At 38.8% G+C, this 14,434-nt stretch overlaps 1 protein-coding gene across 1 annotated transcript in view; it reads right to left on the bottom strand.

Annotated features, from left to right (window-relative positions):
• Positions 1-14,434, bottom strand: part of LOC114656143 (anion exchange protein 3) — a 313,389-nt gene that overhangs the window by 104,941 nt on the left and 194,014 nt on the right. The window contains 1 exon segment of the mRNA XM_028807571.2: positions 3,230-3,375. Within this exon segment, the coding sequence (XP_028663404.2) occupies positions 3,230-3,375 (146 nt within the window).

The raw sequence follows: 14,434 nt of genomic DNA, 5'->3' as shown, positions 1-14,434 counted from the left end.
CCATGGAGCGGCTGCTGCTTCACCACCTGAGGCCACAGGTCCACCTCGACCATCTGTAGTTCGCATACCAGGAGAAGGTGGGAGCGGAGGATGCCATCATCTACATGCTACACCGATCTCTCTCCCACTTGGACAGAGGCAGTGGTGCAGTAACAATTATGCAATTTCTAGCGCCTTCAACACCATCCAACCTCTGCTCCTTAGGCACAAGCTGACAGAGATGAGAGTAGATCATACCTAGTGGCATGGATTGTGAACTGTCTTACAGACAGACCTCAGTATGTGCGTCTCGGGAAATGCAGGTCTGACATTGTGGTCAGCAGCACAGGAGCAAAACAGGGGACTGTACTTTCTCCGGTCCTGTTCAGCCTATATACATCGGACTTCCAATACAACTCGGAGTCCTGCCATGTGCAAAAGTTCGCTGATGACACTGCTATCGTGGGCTGCATCAGGAGTGGGCAGGAGGAGGAGTATAGGAACCTAATCAAGGACTCTGTTAAATGGTGCGACTCAAACCAACTACAACTGAACACCAACAAAACCAAGGAGCTGGTGGTGGATTTTAGGAGGCCCAGACCCCTCATGGACCCTGTGATTATCAAAGGTGACTGTGTGCAGAAGGTACAGACCTATAAATACCTGAGAGTACAGCTGGATGATAAACTGGACTGGACTGCCAATACTGATGCTCTGTGCAAGAGACAACAGAGCCGACTATACTTCCTTAGGAGGCTGGCGTCCTTCAACATCTGCAATAAGATGCTGCAGATTTTCTATCAAACAGTTGAGGCGAGCACCCTATTCTACGCTGTGGTGTGCTGGGGAGGCAGCATAAAGAAGAGGGACGCCTCACGCCTGGACAAACTGGTGAGGAAGGCAGGCTCTATTGTAGGCACAGAGCTGTACAGTTTGACATCTGTGGCGGAGTGACGGGCACTGAGCAGGCTCCTGTCAATAATGGAGAATCCACTGCATCCACTGAACAGTATCATCTCCAGACAGAGGAGCAGCTTCAGCGACAGACTGCTGTCACTGTCCTGCTCCACTGACAGACTGAGGATCGTTTCTCCCCCACACTATGCGACTCTTCAATTCCACCCAGGGGGGTTAAACTGTAACATTATACAATGTTATTGACTGTTATACCTGCCTCGCACTCTCCACCTTGCACTTTTTAACTTACACTGTGTTTTTATCACTGTTTAATTAATATTGTTTTTATCAGTATGCTGCTGGAGTATGTGAATCTATCTATCTATCTATCTATCTATCTATCTATCTATCTATCTATCTATCTATCTATCTATCTATCTATCTATCTATCTATCTATCTATCTATCTATCTATCTATCTATCTATCTTTGGAAATTAAGGTGATAGCACAGAAATAGATTGAATGTCTATCTGCCTTTCTTGATTATTAATACTGAAAATATCACCTATGTCTGGATACATGTTTTAATTTCTGTTATTAATTAAACCAACTTTTGGCAGCACTGTGACATCCACCCAAAAATAAAATTACTCGCAAATACACCCATATACAGTATAGGTACTATTGAAAGCAGTGCTTTCAAACACCTTTTATATATTTTCATTTGCTTTGTTTCATTTTGTTTGATGCATTGATATTGGTTTACATCACACAGAGAACAACATGGAAAAAGAACTATGACAACAAAAATCTCACAAGGAAATTATATTTGATGAAGCAGAACTGCATCAGAAATGAAATCCATATGTGAACGTATATTTTTATTTCGGATTTAAAGATCAGTTTTTTTGTATCTTTTGGTTATTTATATAGCAAGGACAAAATAAATAGATCTGTGTCACATACAGCCCACTAAAAACTTTGCAATGGAGTTGAACGAAAAGGTTGTTGTAAATGTAACACATGACTTCTGCATTCAGATAATTTATTTCTCTGATGTGTTTACCTTGGCAGGCTTGTCATCAGCCCAAAGTTATTAACTGCAAAAAGCTCTCCAATCAGTGTAATATTTTTATTGAAAGTGTGTGCCATACTTTTTGGACACCAAGCATCTAAACCTAACCTAGTTTACTGTATTTGATACACTTGTGTAAACAGAGATCCACACAGTCCTGTCATTACAACATTGTATGGCTTACACGCCGTGAGGTACATCATAGCAGGAGGCAGATTCGTGACTCCTTAATAACCCAATATTTGTTCTTGTTCTGTTAATAACTAGAACAATTTACTGCCTCAAAAAATCATTGAAATAAATCCATCCATCCATTATCCAACCCGCTACAATCTAACTACAGGGTCACGGGGGTCTGCTGGAGCCAATCCCACCCAACACAGGGCGCAAGGCAGGGAACAAACCCCGGGCAGGGCGCCAACTCACCGCAGGGCACACACACACACACCAAACACACACTAGGGACAATTCAGAATCGGCAGTGCCCCCAGCCTGCATGTCTTTGGACTGTGGGAGGAAACCGGAGCACCCGGAGGAAACCCACGCAGACATGGGGAGAACATGCAAACTCCACGCAGGGAGGACCCGTGAAGCAAACCCAGGTCTCCTAACTGCGAGGCAGCAGCGCTACCCACTGCGCCACTGTGCCGCCCCATTGAAATCAATAAATAATATTATCAAATTTGTTTTATTTGTGAAATATCTGTATGTTTATTTAAATTGTTTTATTCATTTCATTGTTACTCATTATTTTTATTTTTGGTTTTTGTATGGTAGTCACCATGTCATCGTGCTTTGTCTATTTATGAAGGTGATGCTTAGTATCTTCTTTTCCAAGCACTGAATACATTCTAAAAAAAACAATAGAAACATTAGCAATAGTTAGTGCAAAAAAAAAATCAGTGTGTGAGAGCACTTTTTGCCTGTTTTAGTGACTTTGATTTATGTTTTTTGGTTTTCGGGTTGAGACAGTAAGTTTTGGTGTGTTTCTTATGGTTTAAAGACCCCAGTCTGTTTAAACACTATGTACTTGCCAATGCCTTTTGCTGCCTCCATTTCCCAGTCATCATTTTGAGCCACAAAGTAATAAGTTTGAACATTCCGCCTTGCCTGTGGTTCACAAAATTAATACTTCAGATACTTTACCTTATGCTTTAATATAAGTATGGAATATAAAACTAAAATTTGTCATTTGTGTTTTTTATCTGTTGCTTCAGTAATAATGTCATTTCATGCTCCATTTTCTCTTAATCTTCTACATTTGGATTATTGTTTACCTCATGAGGTTTTCGGTCTGTCTTCTTTTTTTTCTTAATGCTAGAATTGACTGGTGAGGTTTTCTTAATGGATCGCGTGATCTGGCTGCGTGAAGATTTTTTTACTAGGTGCCTTCGAACTCCAGGGTTATCTTCAAATCTATGACCTAATGGAAAGAAAAATAAAATGGTAGCATCAATCTTAAAGCAAGTACAAAAATAAAACAAACAGAGTTTAGGAATTTTTGATCACATATTTTTTGAATTTAGGTGACAGTTGCTTTAATCTCAGATCGGGTACTCTTGTCATAGAACTCCATTACTCACCTCAAACTCAGAAATGAGAGTTTGTTCTAGTTTAATCTGGGGACGAAATTTTTTTCATACTGTTAAAGTAAAGTGTTCAAATGGATATGATTCTCAACTGAAACTTAACTGAAAATAAAGGATGGATAAAGTCTTTATTATACAGGTCAGTGAAACTACAATGAATTGTTCTCTTTAATCTGAACCTTTTTAGAATGTAAAAAAAATAATCAAGGTTAAAGAAATATTTGCTGACTTTGGAAATTTGGATTGCAAGTGATCAATTCTCCAAAAACAAATTAAAAGGTTTTGAAGCTTAGGGAGGTAACTTTATGGTTGAATAAGCAACTGTAAATTGTGGAAAGTGATTATATATGGGAGACATCTTCAGGGCTTCTACAGTATGTAACAGTCTGAGCCAAGAGTTGGCTGTCATTCATAGCCTCTCACCTTTCTTGCCCTCAGAACAAGAAGACTAAAAGTATTAGAAGCTATTTATGTCACTGCTTCTGTCAACAGACCTGTCTCTTTCTTCCAGAATCATCTCAAAAGACTCCACTACTAGAAGACTTCAGCCTTCTGATGCCCCAACTCTTTTTCTGTTCTGTTCTTTTTTTTCTTATTTTTTACAGTTGCATAGTCAGTAAAATCTATTACAGGGACATGTCAAGAACCAGTGGACCTCAACATGGTTGTAGCCAAACAACTCCAGATCTTCTCGGTGAAGGTATCCAATCAAAGGACTAACTTCATGGGAACAGAAATTCAATGATTGACAAGGAAGGTTCTGAGGGAAGAGTGTGCTTTCGGACACTCACAGGTACTGCTTCGCTTAAAGCATTCCTCTTAATATCTAAAAGAGCATAAATCTGACAATTGATGGGACAAGACTGTTTGTTTGCACATTTTTGTGAGGCACAGAGGGCTTACTATGACTGACACTAAATATGATCTTATTAAAACTGAATTTCTTGCCAGGTACAAGAGTGTCCCCAAATCAGCAGGTACAGCCTTACTAAGAGTTGTGGTTCAACCCTGAGCAACTCACAGGCATTTGATTAGTGGGGCAAACTTGCTCATTGGCTAAAGCCAGTGAAGAACATCAAGGAAAATGTTGCAATAATTCACATTTATATTTAATTTTTGTGGACTTTCCTGAGGCTTTTCTAGGGGGTTCTGACCCAGGGATTCTGTTTCTGACATCTGTTTTTCATTTAGAGAACTTATTTAGAAGTTTATAATTTTTTAACATTATTTTCAATGCCAATTTTTTTTTTGCAATGGGGGCCACCATTTTGAGGGCTTTGTGACACTCATTACCAAAATAACACATCCCACAGTGCTTTGTGATGGTGTGATGTCATCCTATATAAAGGTCACCACTTGTAGCTGTGGTTCGTCTGAGATTGAATTTATTTGTGAACTACATGCATTTTTTGTCAAATTTTGAGATAAGACATTTGATCTCTACTTTGACTTTGATTTGGCTTTAGCATTTTTGGCTTTGTTGTTTCTCTCTTTGATCTCTATTTTTGACTTTTGCTGATTTTTTTTTTTGACGATAAGCCTGGAAGAATATGGATATACTCATAGAGACACTGGAGTGGGGAGCAGGGCTTTGGGGGTGAGGCTGGGCAATGGTTTTGGAAAGGTTAGAAAAGCCCTAAGACCACCATAAACTCTAAACAGGATGCCCTCGGATACAAGAGACTTTCAGATGTGATCAAGACCTCAATGCTCAGCCAAAAGAAAGATCACTCCCACTCATGTGCTGTTTCAAGTGTGGAGAGTTGAGACACTTCATTCCACATTGTCTGCATGTATGAAAGCCGATGGCCTGTGGATGGTCACAAGGAAGAAGGTACTGTGAACTGAGGGTTGCTAAACACCCCTCTCCCTTATATAGGTGCAGTGATAGTGAATGGACACAAGGTCAGAGCTCTTACAGATTCCAGAAGCAATATTTCCATTGTTGCTCACCAACATGTAGTTCTGCGATAGTCAAAACCTAGTATGGGTCTGGCCATAGATGGAGAATCCCCTTCTCACAATGTCTCCACACCGTGTACTTCCAACAGTTGACAAGGTAATGAAGTGACCGCTCACAGTGACGCAGTAGACTTCCTAGCATCTACCGCTCATGTTTCAATAGAGACTTTGGAGAAGACATCAAGGTCTAAAGCTCTTACCGGGTAGGTTGCGACTGATCCTATAGTCAAGCTGTCAACTGCTGCTATCTTTAAAAAGGGAACAGTGGAATTACTACTCCCTTATATTTGCAAAAAAAAAAAAAACAGTTGTCCTAATAGATGGTCAAAAAGCTGCACATCCCATGTCACAGGGGCCACATTTTGTGCTTAATAATAATACATTATACTGAGTAGGTGAACTAGCACACACTCACCTCCTAGCAGCCTATTTAGGCTTCGATAAAACATTAAATAGAATCAAACTGTGATTCTATTGGTCAGGGATTAATGAGAAAGGCCGCTGTTTTTATAGCTCTTGTCTGGAGTGTCAACTAAGGTAGATTATTCGAAAGAACCATGCTCCTTGAGTTCCCCTTCCCCTTTTACTGATATTCCCTTCAAACAGATTGGGTTTGATATAGTAGAACCTCTTGACCCCTTAGCCTGGGACATAAATACATTCTGGTCTTTGTTCACTATACCACATGGTACCCAGTGGCTACTTTTTGGACAAGCCAATTGAAGGAATATTTTACAGGAGTTCCTGAGGGTCTTTGGGTGAGTCAGCATCCCTAAAGAAGTCCTTACTGGCCAGGGAGAGCATTTCACCTCAGATACATTCAGGTTAGTTGCCAAAGTACTCAGAATTAGGCACCACTTAAAAACCTCAGTACATCATCCACAAACTAATGGTTTTTGGTAGAGTAGTTAAATCAGACACTCAAACAAAGTCTCCAAAAAAAAAAAAGTCAGTGAGAATGGGAACAGAAACAGGAATCAGTTCCTCCCCTAAATCCTCTTTGCAAACTAGGAAATCCCACAAGCCACCACAGGGTTCTCGCCTTTTGAATTGTTGTATGCTAGACAGCCCTGTGGTATTCTGGACATTGTTAAAGAGGTTGGGAAAACGAGGCATCCCTTCTACTAATATGTGATAGTTTTGAAAAAATTAGACCTCTGCTAAAAAGACACATGCTGCATGCACAGGGAGCTCAAGTCCATCTATTCAACCATTAAGTAACCCTCTGTGAGATCATGTAATGGTTTTGGTTCTAACATCTAACTCAAAATTAGTAGTGCATTAGTAACAACCATACAAAATAAAAGGAAAGAAAAGGCCTGGTTGACTACTTGAAGAATCAACCAAATGTTCAACTACATGAAAGAATCTATCACATGAAGTTATTAAAGTCATGGAAGTAAAGGGACCCCGAGCCTGAATCTTGGGGACCAAGGTCTTTATTTGCTAACAAATTAAAATTAACTTTTGGGGCTAATTTGACTAATACAGAATGAGAAGAGCTGAAAGCATACATTCTCTCTATCAAAAAGGTAGCTGATGAAAGTCAAAGATTAACTTTGCTGATTGCGCAAGACATTAATACCAGTGGAGGCTGTTTAAAAAATATTGGGCAGGGGCTCAGTTTTTAGAGGAACAAACTGAAGCAGTACTTATCTATTATATAGTGCCTTTCACATTTATCTATTATATTATCTTATATGGTGCCTTTCATATCTGTCTATCTAGTCATTCCACATACTCATGTGGTCCTCAGCATAGTGTCAATGCACATCTTGGCCTGTCAAGTACGACACATAATTAACAAATCCAGGCTAAAATGTATTATATCGTTTCCACCATGCTGCACAATCTGAGGCCAGCTTTCCCATTTCTGCTGTGCTCCAAACTGTGACATCCACATTTCCCTTATTCTTCCTATAACTCGCCCTATACATGCGGAAATTAACAGGTTCACCTGCCCACCAACTTTTATACTATACCCGTCTCCAATCCTCTGCCAACTTGCCCAGTTCCCCATTCTGCCAAAATCCATACCATAATGTCTGCACACCCACTTCTGTAATCTTCCAGTAATGTGCATTTCCGTCTGTCCACACCCATATCATAAATCCAATCCAAATCTTACTCTGCCTCTGCTAACAGAGTGCCCAGTGCTTGGCCATTTACACTGTATACTATAAATCCACATCATACAATCACCAGTCCTTTGATTTTTCTTGCATTCCAGTGTATCATTTACCACACCCATAGAGTCACTCCCAACCTAATTTTATACTACACTTGCTGCCAGTCTGCCCAGTTCTATACAAGTTTGCCAGGCTTACCTCACTGGGGCACAAATTCACACTGTAAGATCCACAGAACCCCACCTCCTAAAACATAGCCCCAAAAACCTGTCTTGTACTACATTAAGTCCAACCTAAATCTAATTATTCCTTTATGATCAGGATACCTGTATTTCCTTGAACATACATTTTGCCCTCTTTTCCTTCAGGCCTGAAAATTTCTCAATTACTTTCTGATTAAATTGAGTCATTTCAGTAAGCCTGCCAAAATAAACATAGCCTCATGCTATTGTCTAGATCAGTGTTTCCTAATGTTTTTTCTTGGTGGCAAACATCCTAAGGCACACCACTGTCTTACTAACCACAAACACATTATATCTCATACACATGCTCAACTGCCTGAAGGGGTGGGACTACCAGAGAAGCCAGTAAAAAAAAGCAGCTCTGAGATCAGCGTTCACAGACATGGCACTTAGTGCCACCTTGCTGGCATCTCTCAGCTTCTTCATCCCTTTGCCTGTCCCTCTGTGCCTCAGAGGTAACTCATATGCCTACTATCCACCAGCACTGTGAGGCTCACTGGTGACCACATACCCAGGCAGATGGACTCTAACAGCCTGGAGACACGTCTAAAGTACTCTAAGTGTTTTGTCTGCAACACAGCAATCATAGAGCTGCTTTTATGCCAGCTTCTCTATGTTGTCCTGTCCTTCTCCAAAAAGGTGTTGATTCCTGGAGGAGGCTGTCTCTCTCAGGTTCAGACCCAGGTATGCTAAACTATTATTTCCAAGGCACAGCTGGGTAGCTCTCACAATGCACCACTGTGCTATAGCAAACTGGTTGAAAAACGCTGGTCTATATGACTGCACTACTTTAATGCCCTTGAATTTTTCAGAAAGATGTTTTAGGTCTTGTACTCTCATCGTTGGGCCACAGTACCAACACTTTGAAACAACAAACATAGAAAGCAAAAACAGGAATTACTTACACAACATCCAGTTAGCCAACTATGTTTGACATAACAAGAGCTGGAAAAAGTCTTTATGTAAGTGCATCCTCGATCACTTACCTGCTGCTGAATTCTTAAAGTCTTAAAGTTAGGTCAGTCCGGTTGAAGCTCCTTTATTTTCTTTTTTTCTTCAAGTGAACGTTTTATGAAGAGGTGTTTCATTAAAGAAATAACCACATTTTTTTTTATTTTTGAAGTTGCTCTTGAAGCTGCCATCTCCCTAAAGTCATGCTCACTCATCTGTAGTTATGTTAATGAGGGGTGTGAACTGTGAACTATTGATGTGAACATGAAATAGTGTGTCGTTGGTTGTCCAATCACATTAGATTAAAACAACCTAAAACAATACTAATTCACTGCCAATAAATGTAGGAGTGTCTGGGGCACAGAGAGCTGTATCCCAGGAAAAATCTGAAAGGAACCAATTAAAGGACAGCCTCAGGTCACCTGCTTGTCAAAAAATTAAGGGCTTATACACACTCTCATTTGGCCGTCATCCTTCACTCAGGAAATATAGGTTTTCACGCACAAATTATAAACAAATACAAGTCAGAACCAGTTTTTAATGGATGTTGACATGCACTGACACAAGGCACTTTGTACAAATAAACACATTTATTTCATGATTATTTCGCATTACCTAATTAATTTAAATAGAGTTTTTAAAATATTTGGGGGGGATGGTATCCCAGTGTCCCGCACTACAAACTGCCTCTGATTAGTGACCGTCAGAGAACAACTTTACCCAGAGGCAATAAAAGCAGAATTGGAGCTTGAAGTCAAACGCATGCTACTCCTAGGTTTAATTGGGGAAAGTTTTAACCCCAGGTCTAGTCCTGTTTTGTTAGTACTAAAGCCAGATGGTAGGTCGGTGCTTTTGCTTAACCAAGTCTCCTGCTTTAATGCCTACCTGATACTGCAAGTGTAGCAAGTTTCTTGAGAGACTTGGAAGGGCACATTTCCTGACTACTCCTGACATGATGAAAAGGTACTGGCAAATTCCCTTAATGACATCCGCAAAGGAAAACATCATGTTTAGTATGCCCAGTAGACATTGGCAGTGCTGTGTCCTTCCATTCAGGTTGCATGTGGTGCCGGCCTACCTCTTCCTCCCAGAAACACCTCAAAAGACACCATCACTGGGAGGTTTATTAGACTCACATCTGAAGAAGATGTTACTCTGCAGCTCTAGCTGCTTTTGGCAATCACTGTTCTTTCTGTTTTTGGCCAACACTTCTGCTAAATACATGGGGCTCACTATCCAGTGCCCCAGCTCTTATATTGTTGCTGTTTTTCTTACACTTTTACTCTTGGGCCATACTTTTTATTTTAATTATCAGTGTATCCTACTGAAACTCCTACCTTGTGTTAACTGTGTCATTTACTGTTCAAAAGAGACAAAAACAAAATATGGCTAAAAAATATAAAAAAATACAAAAGGGACAGTTTCCATTGCCGAAACCTACTCTATTTGAATATGTCTGGCTTGTTGGTTAATGGCACTGTATAGAGCTGCTGATCTTCATCTTGTGGATGGTGAGGACATGTGCTTTCTGCATACAGCTTTTTTGGCATATCCTTGATTACATAATTCAATAACAAGGACATGAGCAGATAGAAGGACAAAACAAACATGTATTGACTATGAGGTTTTATTAAAGGAGAAGAAGGTCCCAGAACACTAAAATAGCACCACATAATCCAACCTCTAACCTCTACAATTAATTAGGATTTTCTTTTGTAACTGTGTGGAATTTTTTCATTACAAGAAACTGGTGAAAAGGAATTTTTGGTTCACTCTACTGGAATCTCTCTCCTTAGGCAAAAGAAAAATGTAGTCTACATTTACAGTGGTGCCTCATACTTTGCACTTAATTCATTTCAGGAGGCCATTTGAACTCTGAATTGTTCAAAGTCTGAATCAGTTTTACCCATTAGTTATAATGGAAAGCGAATTAATCTGTTCCTAGACTCTAAACAATACCCATTTCAGTAAACTTAAACAGCAAGTACACATAATTTAAGGTAAAAATAACACAATTAAATACCCTAAATAATAAATCAAGACATGAAAACAATAAGTAAAATAAGTAAATGCTGTATAATGAAATGTAAATTGCATTTACTGTACCTTAGTAAGGAGTGGTGATGTCCCAAGTGGATGCCATGGTTAATAGATAGGGGTTATATATATAACCAAACACACCAAAAATAAAGCGAAAAAAGCACTGAAAACATGTAAGGTTAATGCAAGAGATGCTCTCACAGCAAGAGTGAAAGACAACTTGGGCGCACAACAGATAATGTTTATGCTCACTAAGTAAGTACCATCTGTTGCTGCATTTTTCACTGCGTGCACAGTTCAAACGTAGAAGCATCACTTGAATTCCAGATCAAATTTCTTTTGAATTTAGTGTTCAAACCCTAGAATGTTCCAAGTTAGAATCATTTGAAGTGTGAGGCACAACTGTACTAGATAAAATTCTGTCATTAATAAACATGGCTGATAAACATAAGGAAAATAATAAAATAAGATGATGTGTACTTCACAAGATGCATTTTCAGACCCTGATAAATACCCTGGCAATGAGTTTGTGAATAAAGGATAGTTTGTTTGCATGATAAGATTTCACAAAGTATTTCTGTTTTCCAAGCCAATGATAATGTTCAATGATCAAGAAAGAGTGGAGTGGAGTTTATCATTTTCATTATTAACTGTTAACTTGCAATGGGCTAGGTAAAAATCATTTCAGTGTATATACATGGACTTCTATAGTTCAATGCAATGATGTCATAAAGGTTGGCACTATAATAATTATTTATAAACAATTTGTTATACATATTGTAAAAAGTATTTACTACATTCTTTAATCGGTTTTAAAAAATCACTGCTTCAGTTTACAATTAAGTAATTTATTCTACTATATTAAATTACCTTCAAGCTTCTCTTTTCATTTAATCAGACCTTATTTATAAAAATAATTGTCTGCAGTATGTTTAAATTTAATCTGCAACAGCAGTGTTCTGCAGTCTTTCAATGTTTGAAATGTAATGGAAGTTTAATACACTCTTGTCTGTCAAGTCATGTCAGTCAGTAAAAACTGAGCTGTTCAGGTGTATTCTGGTACACAAAAGAAATGATTCTTGGCAGCAGTTTCTTTTCTTTGACTAGTCAAGCACATGAATTGTTATGATTAGGTGAGTCTTGAACAAGAAAGTGAGTTCAAGCTCTGATCAACAAATCAAAAAGAATTACTACAGTACTAAATATGTCAGTAAATTTCAGAACACAGAACAGTTTATTTAGATTACATAGACTGCATATTTAATATATGATTTAATATAACACATTGGCCAGCACTGCTGCCACACAGTTCCAGATACAGTTTACTTGATTTCACTTCTCTGCTTAGTAACTGATTGTGTGTTAAGTTAACATGTGACTCTAAATTGTCTTGTTTGGAGTGGCTGTGGGCCATGGTGTAAGCATAACTTGGAATTTTCTACTATCTTTATCATGATTAGTCTGATTCAACTGGTCCTAAAATGGAAAACTAAAATTACATTTGGGATCCATTGAGGCATGTGAGGGTGCAATTAAGTTATTGTTTATTTTTGTTCTGAATCCAGCAGTCCAGAGGTAGTGCCAGATAGGTAAGCAATTGCAGTGGTTTAGAAACTGAATAACACCAAGACTATTTGATTAAACTAGAAATTCATACAGTGCTGGAAATAACTGACCTGTCTTGGCTTACAATCTAGTTAAATCTTGCAGCAAGGACAGAGAGACAGAGACAGATACTCTCTTTACTTAAAACTAGAGATGGCAGTTTCCACTTTAAAATTGCGTTCCATTTATTAAAAGATCACACTCTGTAGCCTTTTCTCAGAAAATCAATACCAGGAAAGTAGGTTTTTGTCAATAGTCGAACACTAGATTGAGGATGAGCAATTCTGATGACATGGTGACCATGGAACAATTGACAATGTACAGTTACTTATGAAAAGCATTCATCTTTTGCAAGTTTTCACATTTTATTGTTATACAACATTGAATCAGTGTGGGTTTAATTTGGCTTTTTTGACACTGAACAACAGAAAGAGACTCTTTAATATGAAAGTGAAAAACAGATCTCTGCAAAGTGATCTAAATTGATTACAAACATAAGGCTCAAAATAATTGATCACATACTGTAAACATTCACCCCTTTCAAGTCGGCATTTAGAAAATTCACCTTTGTCACCCTTTACAGCCTTGAGTCGACATGCATTGGTCTCTCTCAGCTTTTGCACACCTTGGACACTGCCTTTTTACTATTCTTCTTTGCTGAAGCTCTGATATACTGCATAGGGATTATGAGTGAACAGTCTTTTTTAAGTCCAGCAGCAAAATCTCAATTGGGTTGAGATGTGGACTCTGAATTTTCCATACTAGGACATTCAAATTGTTGTTTTCAAGCCATTCCTTTGTAACTTTGGCTTGATGCTTGGGGTCAGGGTCTTGCAGGTTTCTAGCAAACAGGATGAGGTTTTCCTTCAGGATTTCATTGAATTTTGATACATCCTTTTTACCCTCTGCCTTCACAAGCCTCGCTACAGAGAATCATCCAAATCAGCTTGATACTGCCACCACCACTCTTCATGGTGGGGATGGTATGTGGTGTTTGGATTATACCAAACATGGTGTTTAGTCTGATGGACAAAAAGCTGTATTTTGGTCTCATCAGATAATATAGTCTTTTCCATCTGACTTCTGAGTCTCCTATGTGCCTTCTGCCAAATTCTGGTCGATATATCACAGACAATTTTTTAACAGTGGTGTATTCCTTGCCACTATCCCATAATGCTGTGACTGTTGAAGCACCATGGCAACAGTTGTTTTATGCACAGTGTTATGACCTAGTCTAGATTTATTATTTGGTAAACGAAGCTTGTTTTCTTTAATTTGGTGCAGATGACTTAATTGAGTCCTGCCCTAATTACCCACCTATTGAGTGTTATTAAATCACCTGGGTTTGTGGGTGGGGTGTATAAAAAGAAGCTTGTTTGGGTTTTAGGGGAGAGAGAGAGAGAAAGGAAGGAAGGAAGGAAGGAAGGAAGGAAGGAAGGAAGGAAGGAAGGAAGGAAGGAAGGAAGGAAGAAGGAAGGAAGGAAGGAAGAAAGAAAGAAAGAAAGAAAGAAAGAAAGAAAGAAAGAAAGAAAGAAAGAAAGAAAGAAAGAAAGAAAGAAAGAAAGAAAGAAAGAAAGAAAGAAAGAAGGATTTGGGTTTAACAGAGCAAGGTATGAAGAGTTAGGGTTGGATGGTCTGGCTTTTGTTTTTTGGCTCTTGTTGTTTGTTTGTTGTTTGTAATTATAGTAAGCTAGTCATCCAGGTCATAAATGTGGGTAGTATGTGTCTAGCTGTGCAAACTTTGTTTAGCTAGATACTGTAGCTAACTTAGTTTTGTCCTCCTGTCTTGTTTCTGTTTTGTGTGTAACTGTCTCCATATTTTTTGAGGTTTTCTTTTTTGATAATAAATGGAGTCTGTTTTTTAAGCTGGTTTAGTTTTTTTTCTGCTTTGTCTCCCTCTGTCTCTCTCACTTGTGTGTGGCATACTTATATATCCCTAAGCCTATAGTAGGCTGTAACAACAG

Source organism: Erpetoichthys calabaricus, chromosome 8, assembly GCF_900747795.2.
Source record: "Erpetoichthys calabaricus chromosome 8, fErpCal1.3, whole genome shotgun sequence".
Classification (NCBI taxonomy): domain Eukaryota; kingdom Metazoa; phylum Chordata; class Cladistia; order Polypteriformes; family Polypteridae; genus Erpetoichthys; species Erpetoichthys calabaricus.
Note: the sequence above shows the minus strand (reverse complement) of the source record. Positions and strands in the feature narration are given on the sequence as shown.